A 19,258-nucleotide genomic window follows, 5' to 3' on the forward strand; every position below is an offset into this window, starting at 1 on the left:
GTCTGTGCTTACTCAGTGGAATGAGTGCGCCCTGGCGGCGACTTTCAGAGAGGGTCTCTCTGATGCCATTAAGGATGTTATGGTGGGGTTCCCTGTGCCTGCGGGTCTGAATGAGTCCATGACAATGGCTATTCAGATCAATAGGCGTTTGCGGGAGCGCAAACCAGTGCACCATCTGGCGGTGTCCACTGAGAAGTCGCCAGAGAGTATGCAGTGTGATAGAATTCTGTCCCGAAGCGAGCGGCAGAATTTTAGACGGAAAAATGGGTTGTGTTTCTATTGTGGTGATTCTACTCATGTTATATCAGCATGCTCTAAGCGCACTAAAAAGCTTGATAAATCTGTTTCCATTTGCACCTTACCGTCTAAGTTTATTCTATCTGTGACCCTGATTTGCTCTTTGTCATCTATTACTACGGACGCCTATGTCGACTCTGGCGCCGCTTTGAGTCTTATGGATTGGTCCTTTGCTAAACGCTGTGGGTATGATTTAGAGCCTTTGGAGACTCTTATTCCTCTGAAGGGGATTGACTCCACCCCATTGGCTAATAATAAACCACAATACTGGACCCAAGTAACTATGCGTATTAATCCGGATCACCAGGAGATTATTCGCTTTCTGGTGCTGCATAATCTACATAATGATTTGGTGCTAGGATTGCCTTGGCTGCAATCTCACAACCCAGTCCTCGACTGGAAAGCTATGTCTGTGTTGAGCTGGGGATGTAAGGGGGCTCATGGGGATGTACCTGTGGTTTCCATTTCATCATCTATTCCCTCTGAAATTCCTGAGTTCCTGTCTGACTATCGTGACGTCTTTGAAGAATCCAAGCTTGGTTCATTACCTCCGCACCGAGAGTGCGATTGTGCCATAGATTTAATCCCGGGTAGTAAATACCCAAAGGGTCGTTTATTTAATCTGTCTGTGCCTGAACATGCTGCTATGCGAGAATATATAAAGGAGTCCTTGGAAAAGGGACATATTCGTCCATCGTCATCTCCCTTAGGAGCCGGTTTTTTCTTTGTGTCAAAAAAAGACGGCTCTTTGAGACCATGTATCGATTATCGGCTTTTGAATAAAATCACTGTAAAATATCAATACCCATTGCCGTTGCTGACTGATTTGTTTGCTCGCATAAAGGGGGCCAAGTGGTTCTCTAAGATTGACCTTCGTGGGGCGTATAATTTGGTGCGTATCAGGCAGGGGGATGAGTGGAAAACCGCATTTAATACGCCCGAGGGCCACTTTGAGTATTTAGTGATGCCTTTTGGTCTTTCAAATGCTCCGTCAGTTTTCCAGTCCTTTATGCATGATATTTTTCGCGATTATTTGGATAAATTTATGATTGTGTATCTGGATGATATTCTGATTTTTTCGGATGACTGGGACTCTCATGTCCAGCAAGTCAGGAGGGTTTTCCAGGTTTTGCGGTCTAATTCTTTGTGTGTGAAGGGTTCTAAGTGTGTTTTTGGGGTACAGAGGATTTCCTTTTTGGGATATATTTTTTCTCCCTCTTCCATTGAGATGGATCCTGTCAAGGTTCAAGCTATTTGTGATTGGACGCAGCCCTCTTCTCTTAAGAGTCTTCAGAAATTTTTGGGCTTTGCTAACTTTTATCGTCGATTTATTGCTGGTTTTTCGGATATTGCTAAACCATTGACCGATTTGACTAAGAAGGGTGCTGATGTTGCTGATTGGTCCCCTGACGCTGTGGAGGCCTTTCGGGAGCTTAAGCGCCGTTTTTCCTCTGCCCCTGTGTTGCGTCAGCCTGATGTTGCTCTACCTTTTCAGGTTGAGGTCGACGCTTCTGAGATCGGAGCTGGGGCAGTGTTGTCGCAGAAAAGTTCTGACTGCTCCGTGATGAGGCCTTGTGCCTTCTTTTCCCGTAAATTTTCGCCCGCTGAGCGGAATTATGATGTTGGGAATCGGTAGCTTTTGGCCATGAAGTGGGCTTTTGAGGAGTGGCGCCATTGGCTTGAGGGGGCCAGACATCAGGTGGTGGTATTGACTGACCACAAAAACTTGATTTATCTTGAGACCGCCAGGCGCCTGAATCCTAGACAGGCGCGCTGGTCATTATTTTTCTCTCGGTTTAATTTTGTGGTGTCATACCTACCGGGTTCTAAGAATGTTAAGGCGGATGCCCTTTCTAGGAGTTTTGAGCCTGACTCGCCTGGTAACTCTGAGCCCACAGGTATCCTTAAGGATGGAGTGGTATTGTCAGCCGTTTCTCCAGACCTGCGGCGGGCCTTGCAGGAGTTTCAGGCGGATAGACCGGATCGTTGCCCACCTGATAAACTGTTTGTTCCTGATGATTGGACCAGTAGAGTCATCTCTGAGGTTCATTCTTCTGCGTTGGCAGGTCATCCTGGCATTTTTGGAACCAGGGATTTGGTGGCAAGGTCCTTCTGGTGGCCTTCCCTGTCACGAGATGTGCGAGGCTTTGTGCAGTCTTGTGACGTTTGTGCTCGGGCCAAGCCTTGTTGCTCTCGGGCTAGTGGATTATTGTTGCCCTTGCCTATTCCTAAGAGGCCTTGGACGCACATCTCGATGGATTTTATTTCAGATCTGCCTGTTTCTCAGAAGATGTCTGTCATCTGGGTGGTGTGTGACCGTTTCTCTAAGATGGTCCATTTGGTTCCTCTGCCCAAGTTGCCTTCTTCTTCCGAGTTGGTTCCTCTGTTTTTTCAAAATGTTGTTCGTTTGCATGGTATTCCTGAGAATATCATTTCTGACAGAGGGACCCAGTTCGTGTCTAGATTTTGGCGGGCATTCTGTGCTAGGATGGGCATAGATTTGTCTTTTTCGTCCGCTTTCCATCCTCAGACGAATGGCCAGACCGAGCGGACTAATCAGACCCTGGAGACATATCTGAGGTGTTTTGTGTCTGCTGACCAGGATGATTGGGTTGCTTTTTTGCCATTGGCGGAGTTCGCTCTCAATAATCGGGCCAGCTCTGCCACTTTGGTGTCCCCGTTTTTCTGTAATTCGGGGTTTCATCCTCGATTTTCCTCTGGTCAGGTGGAAACTTCGGATTGTCCTGGAGTGGATGCTGTGGTGGAGAGATTGCATCAGATCTGGGGACAGGTGGTGGACAATTTGAGGTTGTCCCAGGAGAAGACTCAGCTTTTTGCCAACCGCCACCGTCGTGTTGGTCCTCGGCTTTGTGTTGGGGATTTGGTGTGGTTGTCTTCTCGTTTTGTCCCTATGAGGGTCTCTTCTCCTAAGTTTAAGCCTCGGTTCATCGGCCCGTATAAGATATTGGAGATTCTTAACCCTGTTTCCTTCCGTTTGGACCTCCCTGCATCCTTTTCTATTCATAACGTTTTTCATCGGTCATTATTGCGCAGGTATGAGGTACCGGTTGTGCCTTCCGTTGAGCCTCCTGCTCCGGTGTTGGTTGAGGGTGAGTTGGAGTACGTTGTGGAGAAAATCTTAGACTCTCGTGTTTCCAGACGGTGACTCCAGTATCTGGTCAAGTGGAAGGGATACGGCCAGGAGGATAATTCTTGGGTGAATGCATCTGATGTTCATGCCTCTGATCTGGTTCGTGCCTTTCATAGGGCCCATCCTGATCGCCCTGGTGGTTCTGGTGAGGGTTCGGTGCCCCCTCCTTGAGGGGGGGGTACTGTTGTGAATTTGGATTCTGGGCTCCCCCGGTGGCTACTGGTGGAATTGAACTGGTGTTGTCATCTTCTCTGTTCACCTGTTCCCATCAAGATGTGGGAGTCGCTATATAACCTTGCTGCTCTGTTAGTTGCTTGCCGGTCAACAATGTTATCAGAAGCCTCTCTGTGCTTGTTCCTGCTCCTAGACAACTACTAGATAAGTTGGACTCTTGTCCATGTTTGTTTTTGCATTTTGTTCCAGTTCACAGCTGAAGTTTCGTTACTGTGTCTGGAAAGCTCTTGTGAACAGGAATTGCCACTCTGGTGTTATGAGTTAATGCCAGAGTTTTAAAGTAATTCCTGGATGGTGTTTTTGATAGGGTTTTCAGCTGACCATGAAAGTGTCCTTTCTGTCTTCTGCTATGTAGTAAGTGGACCTCAAATTTGCTAAACCTATTTTCATACTACGTTTGTAATTTCATCTTAATTCACCGCCAATACATGTGGGGGGCCTCTGTCTCCTTTCGGGGTATTTCTCTAGAGGTGAGCTAGGACTAATATTTTCCTCTGCTAGCATTATTTAGTCCTCCGGCTGGTGCTGGGCATCTAGAATCAACGTAGGCATGCTACCCGGCCACTGCTAGTTGTGCGTTAGGTTTAGTTCATGGTCAGCTCAGTTTCCATCTTCCAAGAGCTAGTTCCTATATATGCTGATGCTATGTTCTCTTGCCATTGAGAACATGACAGGGGGGGTACTGTTGTGAACTGTGTTTCTGGGCTCCCTCTGGTGGTCACTAACGGTATTGTGTTAGGTATGTCTTGTTGCAGGCCTGAGCTCCAGCTGTGTCGTTAAGCAGCGGGTGTTTCCTATTTGAGTCTCCTCTGGACTCAGTCTTTTGCCTGGCATCGTTGTATCCAGACCTATTTGGTCTCCTCCGGATTCCTTTCAGTCTGCCTCATGCAAGAAAAGCTAAGTCTGTTTTGTACAATTTGGATCGTTTGCATTATTCAGTGTTTTTGTCCAGCTTGCTTTACATTTGATTTTTGACTCGCTGGAAGCTCTAGGGGGCTGATATTCTCCCTCCACACCGTCAGTCGGTGTGGGGGTTCTTGAATGTTCAGCGTGGATGTTTTGTAGGGTTTTCTGCTAACCGCATAGTCCACTATCTATTTTCTGCTATCTAGACTATTGGGCCTCACTTTGCTGAATCTAGTTCATCTCTACGTTTGTGTTTTCCTCTTGCCTCACCGTTATTATTTGTTGGGGGCTTTCTATATCTTTGGGGTTCAATTTCTCTGGAGGCAAGCGAGGTCTTATTTTTTCCCTCTAGGGGTAGTCAGTTCTCCGGCTGGCTCGAGACGTCTAGAACCAACGTAGGCACGTTCACCGGCTACTTTTAGTTGTTTGAGTCAGGATCAGGTATGCGGTTAGCCCAGTTTCCACCTCCCTAGAGCAGTATTTATATTTTTGCTATCTTGCCGGAATATCAGAGATCCTCTGCCATTGGGATCATAACACCCGAGGCTCCTGAGATGGACCATACGCCGGTAGAAGCAGAGGGCGAAGAAGGGGGTGAAGGATCCAGAACCAGTTTGGAACCAGAGGATGCAAGCTCACCCTTGGCTTTCCCCCACAGCCGGATTCGGCCCCACAAGAGAGCTCCACCATTTTTCCTGATCTGAGACACTCTGAACGAACAACAGCTGGCAAGCCCTCCAATCGCTATGACCAAGAAAATTTCATCTGGCAACAATCTGCACAGAAAAAGAGAAGACGGTCACACACTCTCGCCTGTGGAATGGTGAGGAAAAAGAACGGGGGAGTGTAGGGAGGAGAGCCAAGCTAACGGTCTCTCCTGCGTATCTGGGCCAGAACCGTCAAGGCTGTCGCCATTGTTTCAGGGGGAAGAGATTGCTGACCGGAGCAGTTCAGGACACCTGACTGATAGGGGCGGGTCTGACATAAATAGGAGTCTCAGCGGGAAGACGGAATACTTGGCATGGAACGAGCTTGTGAGTAGTGACTTGGTTGACTCTCTCTCAACGGACCCACGCCCGCTCGCTGTGCCTATACCCCCAGCTAGCCAGACTGGCGACACATACCTACGCTCAGCCCAGAAAGACTTCCGCACTGGCTAGTGACCAGGAATGAGTACATGCCTTGGCTCCGCTTACCACCACGGAGGCACCGCTTATTCCCAACATTGCGGTGCCTGCACAGGACCGGCCCATGCCTGTGTCCGCTGGACTGTGTGCTTCTACTGCGGCCTTGTCTACTGAACTTTCTGCTTCTTCTACTGTGCCGCCAACCATCATCTTTACCCCACCGTGTGCCTGGATCAGGAGATCAAGTGTCGAAGGACCCGGAGGATTCGTCATCACCCTTCTGTGGGACCGGATTGGAGACATCACGCGCCGCCTGCGGTGCCGCCGAGGGATCTTCCAGCCACCTTCCTCCACCGCACAGAGACTGATAAGTTAACCTGTCATTATTCCCTTCATTCGACTTTTCCCCCAACCGCAAGTTCACATCTTTACCCCCCTGCTTGTACTATCACTGTTCTGACATAAAAATCCTTGTTAACCCTTGCTCTGCCTCCTGTGTGTCACTGCATCCTACGCACCTGCTAGCATCCTACACCAGCAATAAAAATAATAACTCAATTAAAAATATCCATATTTCAAAATCCATATCTCAGGTAACATTTTTTTCCCATCTGTTTATAACAGCAACATTTATCACAAGTCACAGGATTATTGATTTTATTACACATAAATTAAGGCTATGACCAGTGGAAGAGAGGAAGTATACATGTCATAATTGTGTGTATATATAGTGAGTAACAGAAGCCAGTGGGACAGAAGACAAGGAGGACACCATGTTCGCCATCTTCATTTTACTCCTGGGCATCGGCCAGATTCACGCAGCCAACTTGGTAAGCTCAAATGAAAATTGTACTATTTTTAAAGTATAATATGTCAAAATTCTTTTCACTTGGGTGTAGAAAACTAATTTTGAGCTTTCCTGCAAGAACATTCTGAGTTATTATTATTTTTCGTTTTTATAGCACCAACATTTTAGACAATTATCCCATTCAGGTTTCTCAATTATTAACCATAGCATTCATGGAGTAGCCAAAAACAATATTGTATGGTTTTTAACACCTTCAGAAATATTGCTCAATAGTTAAAGACCTACACCTGAAAGGAAAATATATAAAGCTCTCTAAGGATGTGAGAAGTATAGTCTACAGAGCAGTAATGCAATTTATAACTTATCATTTTATTGTTTGCATACATCTTGGCACACATTGAGCTCAGCTGAGGCATTTTTTGTAAGAATCTAATGCTGTGACTGCAGGTTGCATCTGTTCAAACTTGCTTCATTCTGTTAACCCTGCGTCAGGCACATCTCCGGCACACCAGAGTTTGGGTGCAATGCCGCTGACAGGCATATGTTAGAAAATCACCTATGACAGTGATGGTGAACCAACCAGCAACCCAAAAACCCACTTATTTATCACAAAGTGCCAACATGGCTATTTAACCTGGGGCTGAAGCAGACATCATAGAAGACTTGCAAAATACACATACTGCCCCTCTGCAAAATACACACACACTGCCCCTCAGCAAAGTACACACACTGCCCCTCTGCACAATATAAACACTATCCCACTGAATAAAGCAGCCACCCAACCCCACGCGCTACCTCTGACAAAACCATGCACCCTTTCACAATAACACATTTAATGTTCAGTTCCTCCTGGAGCTCTTACCAGTGCCTGCCCACCTGTGCTGTCTCTGCTCCTGTACGGCCCCGGCGCAGGCAGCAGTATGATGAGGTTAGTAGCATGATGATGTGATCACACTGCTGCACATCAGATTCGGGGCTGACAGGCACTCCTCTGCCCCAGTTCAAATAGATCTGTATATTTTAAATGCAAACACATTTGAACAAGGTAAGGGAGCAGCGTCTGTGCAGTGACGGGCCTGGCGTGCGTACCCATAGAGAGGGCTCTGCATGCCCTATCTGGCGCGCGTGCCTAATGTTCACCACCTATGATATCTAATTATCTCAATTTCAGGGCTCTAAATGTAATTAATGACCTTCATATAGCTATATTAAACAAGAGTATATGAAATTCGATGCAAAAAAAAAAAATAATGACCTTAAAAGTAATAAACTAAAAAGTACCCAAATTTCTCAAGCACTGTCAAATAGCCACCAGTTTTCAGGACATAACTATTACTAAACATTAAAATTAGTTGCACACCCCCTGACGAAGCCTTGGGTGAAACATGCGTTGGGGCTTGTGGACCAGGGATATTTTTGGTATGGTCTTTACCTGTTTAGTGTTGTTTCTAATAAATTTTACACTTTATACATTGAACATGTATACTGCTACCACTTTCGGGAACATTCTCACTTTCTGTGTTACCCTTCGTTCACATCCAACATATACATGGTTATGGTTACTAAATACTGAGTGAAAATAACACTTCCAAAAATTTAAGTACAATACCAAAAAATATCTAGGAAAATAAAATATTTTAGAAGATTATAGAAGAAAAAGTTTTAATACAATAATGCAAAATATTCCCTCAACACTTATGATTTATGCTTAGGTCTGAGTTTTATCTAAAGTCAACTCTTAAAGAGATAAAATATTATTTGATTAGATGAACTTAATCTTTGTGCATCAAACATGTAATCATTTCACACTATCATGCCCCAAATATGCAAATATACCCAGTGTACACCTGAAAGTGTTTAAAATTGATATTCGAAAATAACTTTTTAATGGGTTGGGAACTACTAGCAACAGAAATTAGGCACAGCGATAGGGGCAAAGTTCACCCCTAGGTATGCAAATATTTTTTAAATGATAAAATATAAACATTTTGGGCCAAATTTATTAGGACTGGTATTGAATATGTCAGTCTTAATTCCTTAATAAGTGCATGCTACTTCAGAGAATACAGATATTACCCTTGAATTGAGAAGTTTGAATATAAAAGATCAGTCATGTTGGACAGAGATGTAAATTTCTCTAACATGATATATTAAAAAAATTCTTATTTTCACTTATACTATTCATTTATGTAATAAAAATGTAAATGATGGCTAGTCTTTAACTCTGTCACCACATTGATTAATTTGTTTACAACTTTAAATGTCCCTTTTTATTTCTGTTGTGAAATTGGTGAAATGTCATACAATGGTACCATACAATCCATCTACTGTATAGTCAAAAATCCAATCTGCTGTTTCAAGTGCTTATTAAAATAATTAGATAACTACAAATAAGTAAATTTGTATTATTATAGATTATATTATAACCTAATTCTCACAATTAAACACTAACTTTGTCACTTTTCAACAGATTCACAATTTCAAGGGTTATGTGGATGAGTTAGGGGTCTGTCAATGCTCCATTGTTCTCCCAGATTCTACATTCCCAGCAGATCGATTGGAATACCTGGAAAAAGCCAACCAGAACCTGAGTATCACCGTCCAGCAGGAGATCACAAAGGTATAAGAAGAATTGTTCCTCTACGCTCATTGAATATGAATATTGCTATAAAAAATGTAGAGAACTCAAGTCATTTATTCTAAAACATCATATCCACAAAGTTACAAATCCATAATATTTTGCTTTAAGGGTTTTTGTAAATGGAACACTTTTCTATATGCTCTGCAGGAGTACATGTTCAGTTCAGAGTACAGAATTTCCCCAATGTGGACTGGAGAGCCTCCAACAAAAATATACTCTCCAATTGGCAGACATAGTTCACTCATTTATTTTATAGCTGTTCATTCGATTGTATGGCCCTCCATATCTTCTGTAGCCAGAGCAACATCAGTCAACTGTCCACTAGCTTAGCGGTTGCCATTATAAAACAACCACTTTAACCAAATATATTCTTATTGTTCACATTCAAGTTATAGAGTCATTGGCACTAGATGCAAAGCAAGGCATAAAAATATACAGAGACACAACACATTTTTTTTTACATTTATATCATTTTGCAGCTCAGTAACTTAGATGCACCTAAAACCTGTTCCTACATATGTCTCCAGTAACCGTGCTTTTGATTGCCCTTTTTAACACATAAAATGTTTCAAAATTAGGATTCAGCTATTGAATTGGTAAATTTACTTTCTAGGGGGTTGTAGAAGTAGGTATACAGTTTAAATAGTAGTTGTATCATAGTCATGTTATCAACTGTGCATGGTTTTCTGGACTATAGATATAATTTTTGGATAACTACCCAAGAAAAAAAGTCTAGTATGGTGACTGATATGGCCATCCAATCTCTCCTTGTCTACCTATCCTCTTATAATGATAAAAAAATAACACCAATAGGCACTGTATGCTTATTATTTCACAAAGTTCTTTTGCCACCAATGAACAAACATCTTATAAGTCCTATTACCCTACAGATCAACCACTATGAAAGTGCACTGATTGTCTACAAGGAGCGGCTAATTAATTTGACCAAACGTGTAGAGTTGATGGAGATGGGAGGTCTCTCGTACACCGAGCTGGACTTTGAGTTGGTGAAATTAGAGATTAGAGAAATGGAGGCTCTGATACTGCAACTGAAGACTTCTATGAATGGTACCAATGTTCTGGTAGAAGCTCTCTACTTAGAGGTAAGAGAGATGTGGATAGTAAAAAAGACATAAATAAATGCTCTTTGGTCCCAATGTAAAATATGTACAAGGATCTCTATCTACTATACCATATGCCATGGTCTCTCTATGTCCACAGACCACAGTCCACAGTGCAGTTTAGATGAATGTCCCTTTAGTATTTACGCAAACTACTTTACTAGAGCTAGATGACTATACAAATTTCATAAGCAAGTTGAGAAAGCCCCTATGATAATGTCATGTGTTTTGATTAGAAGAGCCTGGAGAGAGTAGATCAGATGTTGGAGTACACTCATATTAAATATATTGCAACTGCCCAACCAGGTGAATGTCGTAGTCTGCCATCTTGGTCAGTCTTAAGTTGAAATTTAGTCTTAATATATTTTTTAAGTCCTTTGGGAACCAGTTCTATATTAAGTAGTGTTAACAGTCATTTTAGAAAGGGAAATAATATTCTGAAATTTGAAAAGACAGAATGATTTTTTAAGTATTGTTATGAGATTAGGGAAGTATATTATAGGGTTGGTAATAATGAAAGCAAGCCTGCATCAACAAAGTTTGCAACCATATGTTGTCCTACCTTCTTGTTCATTCATTTAACATTCCTTGCTGTGAAAGCTATTTTAATTGGGCAGTCTATTCTACATAGCTACAGATCATGTCTGTGATCAGTACACGACATAAGATTTTTTATGCATTAGAAAGTATGATGATATGATTTTTGCACGCAATGTTTTATATCTGTGAGTTTCGTAGTAACAAATTGGAAAAACGTGGATATTACCCGCGTTGCTGTAATAATGATCCATGCATGTAGATGATAAAAGGTGAGGTTTTATTCTATCAACGCGTTTCAAAGTCCATCAGACTTTTTTCTCAGGAGATGCATACATATACAATATCTCTACAAGCTGTTTAAGTAGATTCAGACATTCAAATCTGGCGCCACGAGGGATCACATGTCACATAATGTCAAAGTTCATGGGTCCGACACATGATACAACAAACGGCAGTACAGATTAAAATACACAATTAGATGGAAAAAAAAATGAATATCCATGTTTTTTCCAATTTGTTACTACAAATCTGTCAGTACTCTGACCTGTGGATCTGCGGCAGCTGTCAACTCTGATGAGTCCTATATGCTCTAACACTGTGGAATATCGGGTGAGTGCAAACTGAATATTAATTTTAAAACTACCATCGGATGAGACCCTATTGGCGCTTTTTCTCCTATAGTGTGTCTCTATATCTGTGAGTTTAAAATTCAATGTTGAGCAGATTGGGAAATTATAGTTAAATCATTTTTTGTATATCTCTTTACAATGGAGCCCATGAGACACCAAGGTGACTACATGTTCTATGTATATTTTTCAGTGTAATGTGTTATCTGTTGCAGATACGTAACATCTCCATCATGGTGAACCAGCTGGAAGTCTATGATAAGAACAATGTTCTCGTGATCAGAAGGGAAATGGCAGCCTTACAAAAACGGCTGGAGGATTGTGAGAAGAACCAGACTACTAGACCAACTCCTAATCCTCCACTTCCTCCAGTGGACTATGGTGAGTCTTCAAAATCATATTACTCGTCCACCCTATGCATGCTACTGTCATTCTACAAGGGTACCATAGCTAGGTAGGTCTGGTAGCTGCTTTTTCCAGACTATCGGCATTCCAAAATCAGACTTGCCTGATCAATATTTTCCCCGACAATAAATTGTTTGTGGCTCCCACACACATTAAACTGTCGATCAAACCTGTTGATTATGATTGTTTCGGCCAATATTAGTCTGAGTATGAAGGACTTAACTGTCATTTCTAGTGAACTTACAGCAGAATGTTTGTGTCTGCCTTTGTCCTACCACTCTGCTCACCGTAGAACTTTATGAACACCAATTACCATCCCTTATTTCAGTAATGTGAAAATCTTTATTCACTGGTGACAGATTTTGCCTGTAAATTGACAATATTGAGAGTAAATGATCTATTCAGGAGAAGAGTGAAGCAGATTTCTCTAATAAGATATATTCAAAGTAGCTTATTTTTATATGTGCTCTTCATTTCTGAAAAAATTCTGAAAATTATTCTTATTATTTATTATTATAGTGCCATTTATTCCACGGCACTTTACACGTGGAAAGGGGTGTACATAACATAGACAAGTACAATAATTTTGAACAAAACGAGTCACTGACTGGTACAGAAAGAGAGAGGACCCAGCCCACAAGGGCTCACAATCTACAGGCTGGGCCATGTACATGGATACACCTAACCTGGGAATGGTTGGTGATATCAACTTCCTGTTTGTGGCACATTAGTATATGGGAGGCGAAAACATTTGTAGATGGGTGGTGACCATGGTGGCCATTTTGAAGTCGGCCATTTTGGATCCAACTTTATTTTTTCCAATGTGAAGAGGGTCATGTTTGTCACATCAAACTTATTGAGAATTTCACAAGAAAAACAATGGTGTGCTTGGTTTTAACGCAACTTTATTCTTTAATGAGTTACTTACAAGTTTCTCTTTGTTTACGGCTATTGACATGTCGCAGAGATTAACACGTGAGGAACGGATAAAAATTGTGTTGGTGTCTGGTGAACACAGTACCCGGGTCATTGCAGCAGATTTCAATGCAAGACACCCTACGCAAGAAAACTGTCACCATTCCCATGTTATTTAGGTGTATCCATATAAATGGCCCACCCAAAAAAGTTTGGCTCATCACTGAACATAACGTTCTGTGTAAACTGAGGGTCCTGTTCCAATTTTTGCTTTGCCCATTCTGCAAATTCAGCGCGCTGATCTGGCATCAGTCGAATATCCGTTCGGCGGATATTAGCTACTCACAAATGGCACCCTTACAAAATCCAGCTGCTGCAGCATCTCATTGAGGATGACACAGATCGGCACACTGAAATTGCAGAATGGGCAAAACAAAAATTGTAACAGGACCCTCAGTTTACAGAGAGCATTATGTTCAGTGATGAGGCAAACTTTTTTTTTTCCCGAGCACGCTTTGGTGGTCTCCGAGTATTTGTAAGTGCTCAGAGATTTAGTTTTTGTTGACGCAGCTGCATAATTTACAGCTGCTATCCAGCCTGAGTACATATGGGGGTTGCTTGGTTGCTAGGGAATCCCCTCATGTATTCAAGCTGTCTAGCAGCTGTAAATCATGCAGCTGCCAGGACGAAAAATAAATCTCCAAGCAGTCACAAATACTCGGAGACACCCAATCAACGAGTATACTCGTTCATCACTAGTCACCACCCATCTTGAAAAGTTTTGCCCCTCCCAAATACTAATGTGCCACAAACAGGAAGTTGATATCACCAACCATTCACATTTTATTTAGGTGTATTCATATACATGGCCCACCCTGTGCAAGGGATGGATGAGGATACAATGGGTGAGGGCAGAGCTGGTCGTGCAGTGGTTTGGTAGATCAGTAGTTACTGCAAGTTGTAGGCTTGTCACAAGAGGTGGGTCTTCAGGTTCCATTTGAAGGTTTCCACAGTAGGCGAAAGTTTGATATGTTGGGTAAATCGTTCCAGAGTAGGGGTGATACACAGAAAAAGGAAGAGGAGATAAGAGGGGAGTAGAAAATTAGATCTTTTGAGGATCGGAGGTTGAGTGCAGGCAAGTAAAATAACAGTTTCTCTTTAACCCCTTTCTGACATCACACGTATTATTCCGTCTATGTGACCCAGGACAATTTAACCATGGACGGAATAGTACATCTGAACGATCGGCCGCGATCACGGGGGAGCGCAGCCAATCGCCGCCGGGTGTCAGTTGATTCTGACAGCTGGCACCTGGCACTAGGTGCCAGGAGCAGTCACCGACCACTCCCGGCATTTTAACCCCCAAAATACTGCGATCGAACACGAATGCAGCATTTCAGAAGCCGACACAGGGCCTGACAGCCCCCCTGCCTTGGGATCGGAGTCCCCACGGCATGACGCGGGCTCCTGATTATTGCCATGGTGACCCGATGTCACCAGAGCTAGGAAATTTGGTGATCATGCGCAGTGCATGATCACCAAGTCTCCCTGTCAGTGCAGCGCTGACAGCTTATATGGCATGCAGATGCTGCTTCATCTGCATGCCGTAGAAGCGATCAGCGTGCAAAAAAATGATTGTCCCATAGTGGGACAAAGTAAAAAGGTTAGAAAAAAGTTTTTTAAAAAAGGTAAATAATTGTAAAAAAAAATTAAAAAAAAAATAAAAAATAATAATAAAAAAATCAATATTTATTCTATCTCTAAATAAATATTTTAATGAAAAAAGAATCTAAACAATAAAAGTACACATATTTGGTATTGCCGCGTCCGCAACGACTCGACCTATTAAACTATACCACTAGTTAACCCCTTTAGTGAACACCATAAAAAAGGCAAAAAACATTGCTTTATCATCATACTGCCAAACAAAAAGTTGAATAACACGCAATCAAAAAGATGGATATAAATAAACATGATACTGCTGAAATCATCATCTTGTCCCGCAAAAAACAAGCTCCCAAACAGCTCCATGAGCAGAAAAATAAAAAAGTTATAGCTCTTAGAATAAAGGGATGCCAAAATAATTATTTTTTATGTAAAATAGTTTTTATTGTATAGAAGCGCCAAAACATGAAAAAAGATATAAATGAGGTATTGCTGTAACCATACTAACCCGAAGAATAAATCTGCCTTATCAATTTTACCACACATGGAACAGTATAAATGCCCCCCCAAAGAAATTCATGGATTGCTGGTTTTTGTTCATTCTGCCTCCCAAAAATTGGAATAGAAAGCGATCAAAAAATGTCAAAATGTCATGTACCCGAAAATGGTACCAATAAAAAATGTCAACTCGTCCCGCAAAAACGAGACCTCACATGACTCTGTCGGCCAAAATATGAAAAAATTATAGCTCTCAAAATATGGTGATGTAAAAACTATTTTTTGCAATAAAAAACATTTTAGGGTATGTGCACACATTGCGGATTTTGCTGCGGATTTTTCCGCAGTGGATTTGGAAAATCCGCAGTGCAAAACCACTGCGGTTTTCACTGCGGATTTTCCTGCGGTTTCTTCTGCGGATTCCTCTGCGGGTTTTCAACTGCACTTTCCTATTGGTGCAGGTTGAAAACCGCTGCGGAATCCGCAGAAAGAAATGACATGCTACTTCTTTTTTTCCGCAGGGAATCCTCGCGGAATTTTCAGCAGCGTGTGCACTGCGGTTTTTGTTTTCCATTGGTTAACATTGTACTGTACACTGCATGGAAAACTGCTGCAGATCCGCAGCGTCAAATCCGCTGCGGATCTGCAGCAAAAACCGCAACGTGTGCACATACCCTTAATGTGTGACAGCTGCCAAACAAAAAAACCCACTATAAGGTCTCTTTCACACATCCTGATATTTTCGGTACCGGAGATGTCAGTGTCCGTGTGTGTAATACTTGCGGCACACATGTGGCATGCGTGTGCCGCATCAGTACCACAAGGACAGGTGCCAGGGAAGAAGTGTTACAGTAAGCGCTTTTCCCCGGCAGCGGATGCTGAACAAGGCTCTCATCATTCTCCCCTGCTCTGCCGGCGATTTGGCGCGAGCAGGGTAGAATGATGAGAGATACATTTAAGTAATAAAAGAGACAGCAGGCGGCGGCTGATGGGACTATTACTCCCATCAGCCTACCCCTGCTGCTGCTAATAACAGTGACAGCAAGAGCGGAGGATGGAAGTATTCATCTGCCGCTACTTCACTGTAAATATGGTAATTAAAATAAAAGGTGTCGGTTCCCCCTATTTTTGATAACCAGCCTGACAAAACTCACAGCTGGGGGCTGCAACCCTCAGCTGTCAGCTTCAGCAAGGTTGGATATCAAGAATAGAGGGGTCCCCACACCATATTTTTTAATTATTTAAATAAATAATTAAAAAAAAAACAGCATGGGGTCCCCCACATTTCTGACAACCAGCCTTGCTAAAGCTCACAGCTGGGAGCTAATATTCTCAGGATGGTAAGGGGTCATGGATATTGAGCCCCCCAGCCTAAAAATAGCAGCCCACAGCTGCCCAGAAAAGGCGCATCTATTAGATGCGCCAATACTGGCGCTTTGCCCCGCTCTTCCCACTTGCCCTGAAGCAGTGGAAAGTGGGGTAATATTTATGGGGTTGATGTCACCGGTGACATCAAACCCATGGCTTAGCAATGGAGAAGCGGCTATAAGGTACCTATCCATTACTAATCCTATAGTTGTATGGTAAATAAAGACACAGCCAGAATAAAGTCCTTTATTTGAAAAAAATGACACAGACTCCTTTAATAATCTTAATTAAACCATACATACAACCTCGCCTAATTCCACAGAAGCCCTCGATGTCCTGTAATAAAAGTAAAATAAAAAACCAACAATATACCATACCTGTCTGTCGTTCTGTCTCATGCAGGAATCCATGTCTGGGGGATAATTAGTTTTCAACCTGGACGGAGCCAAGATGCGATAGTCCCGGCTGAAAACCAATGAGCTGCTGGGAATGCAGCGTCAGTGACTGGGGGTGACATCATAGAGGTGACCTCCGAACACTGAGCTCTGTTCCCAGCTGGGCTAAGCTGCAATAAGATCCGGTGAGATTCCCGCTAGCACAGTGAGCGCTCACAACTCACGGTGCTAGCGGGGATCTGAAAGAAGTGTTTGGGCTCTCCATGCATGCCGTGACACATGCAGCTGCGGTGGTGATCAGCTGTTCAGTAGAGATGAGCCACCTCCCTAGTGTTCGGGTTCGGTTCGTCGAACAGGGACGTGTTCGACGAACTGTTCGTCGAACGTTCGACGAAGACCGTCGAACCCCATTGAAACCAATGGCAGGCAAACACAAACACATGGAAAACACTTAGAAAACACCGTAAAAGGTGTCCAAAAGCTGACAAACTGCTCAGAAGACACAACAAACACATGGAAAAGTCACAACTACATTTAGTCATGCGAAAAGAAAAGAGGTTGAGGAGTTAAAGGAGGAGGAGACACAGATATAGGCATGTCATGCCCTTCTAAAATCAAGAAAGGCTGGAGTAAAAATCTAAACTCACTCTACCAACACCTAGACGTCTTGACAAAAAAAAGAAAAAAAGAAATATCTTTAGGTAGAATGGCGGCGGGTCCATTCAGAACACTTTCCTTAGAAGAGGTAGTGGTACCCCCGTTGGGAGTTGTGCCAAAAAATGAACCCAATACATTCAGACTAATCCACCATTTGTCATATCCAAGGGGTAGGTCAGTAAATGACAACATCGACGCGTAACCTTTGACGAGGCAATCAGGCGGGTCAAGAAGTTGGTAAGGGGCACCCTAATGGCCAAAACAGGTATTCAGGGGCCGTTCCGGTTACTACCTGTGCCTCCGAATAGTGTCCTCCCATTGGGCTGCTTCTGTGAAGGAGCATACTACATAGATCGCTGTTTGCCCATGGGGTGCTCCATATCCTGCTCACTATTTGAGGCGTTTAGTTGCTTCCTCGAATGTGTCATCATGAACATTTGTAAGGCGGCACATATCCATTACCTCGATGACTTCTTATGCCTGGGCCCAAAAGATTCGCCACAGTGTGAAAACATGTGGTAGTCCACCTGTGAGAAGGAGAGAGCTGGAGGGAGAGTGGACACCCCAGAGCCGAGGGGTTAGATTGAGAAAGAAAGCAGTGCAGCTTGCTTCATGGGTGGGATACTCTGCTGAGTAGCAGAAATTGCTACTAGGCCCAAAAGGATTTCCTGGGCCAGATGCCATTACAAAATAGTAGTTAGGTAAACAGGTGGTGTAGCTTGCTTCATAGGTGAAGTACGCTGCTGAGTTGCACCAAATTCTACTAGGCCCAAAAGGATTTCCTGGGCCAGATGCCGTTAAAAATAGTACTTAGGTAAACAGGCGGTGTAGCTTGCTTCATGGGTGGAGTACTGAGCTGAGTAGCACAAAATGCTATTAGGTACAAAACGATTTGCTGGGCTAGATGCAGTTAAAAATTAGTAATTAGATCAACAGGGGGTGTAGCTTGCTTCATGGGTGGGGTACGCTGCTGAGTAGCACTAAATTCTACTAGGCCCAAAAGGATTTCCCGGGCTAGATGCCGTTACAAAATAGTAGTTAGGTAAACAGGCGGTGTAGCTTGCTTCATGGGTGGGGTACGCTGCTGAGTAACACCAAATTCTACTAGGCCCAAAAGGATTTCCTGGGCTAGATGCCGTTAAAAAATAGTACTTAGGTAAACAGGCGGTGTAGCTTGCTTCATGGGTGGGGTACGCTGCTGAGTAGCACTAAATTTTACTAGGCCCAAAAGGATTTCCTGGGCCAGATGCCATTAAAAATAGTACTTAGGTAAACAGGCGGTGTAGCTTGCTTCATGGGTGGGGTACGCTGCTGAGTAGCACCAAATTCTACTAGGCCCAAAAGGATTTCCTGGGCTAGATGCCGTTTAAAATAGTACTTAGGTAAACAGGCGGTGTAGCTTACTTCATGGGTGGGGTACGTTGCTGAGTAGCACTAAATTCTACTAGGCCCAAAAGGATTTCCTGGGCTAGATGCCGTTACAAAATAGTAGTTAGGTAAACAGACGGTGTAGCTTGCTTCATGGGTGGGGTACGCTGCTGAGTAGCACTAAATTCTACTAGGCCCAAAAGGATTTCCCGGGCTAGATGCCATTACAAAATAGTAGTTAGGTAAACAGGCGATGTAGCTTGCTTCATGGGTGGGGTACACTGCTGAGTCGCACCAAATTCTACCAGGCCCAAAAGGATTTCCTGGGTCAGATGCCATTAAAAATAGTACTTAGGTAAACAGGCAGTGGGTGGCTGGGCTACTCTGCTGACTAGCAGACACTGAAGCTTTGGAGCAGACCTCTGAATCCCAGGCCATAGTATGAGTAAACAACTCTGCAGACGACCCCACCCACCTGGAATTGACGATGGCAACGTCATGTAAAACTCAGCAAGGGGACTAAATAAAAGAGTGTC

General features: G+C 43.1%; 1 protein-coding gene across 1 annotated transcript in view; it reads left to right on the top strand.

Annotated features, from left to right (window-relative positions):
- The first annotated feature begins 6,472 nt into the window (after window positions 1–6,472).
- Window positions 6,473–19,258, top strand: part of LOC143805933 (olfactomedin-4-like) — a 31,908-nt gene continuing 19,122 nt past the window's right edge. Inside the window, exons 1-4 of the mRNA XM_077285691.1 lie at window positions 6,473–6,545; window positions 8,994–9,143; window positions 10,055–10,267; window positions 11,667–11,832. Coding sequence (XP_077141806.1) covers window positions 6,489–6,545; window positions 8,994–9,143; window positions 10,055–10,267; window positions 11,667–11,832 — 586 coding nt within the window. The 5' untranslated portion in view covers window positions 6,473–6,488. The remainder of the gene's footprint in view (window positions 6,546–8,993; window positions 9,144–10,054; window positions 10,268–11,666; window positions 11,833–19,258) is intronic.

Source organism: Ranitomeya variabilis, chromosome 2 (assembly GCF_051348905.1).
Source record: "Ranitomeya variabilis isolate aRanVar5 chromosome 2, aRanVar5.hap1, whole genome shotgun sequence".
Lineage (NCBI taxonomy): Eukaryota > Metazoa > Chordata > Amphibia > Anura > Dendrobatidae > Ranitomeya > Ranitomeya variabilis.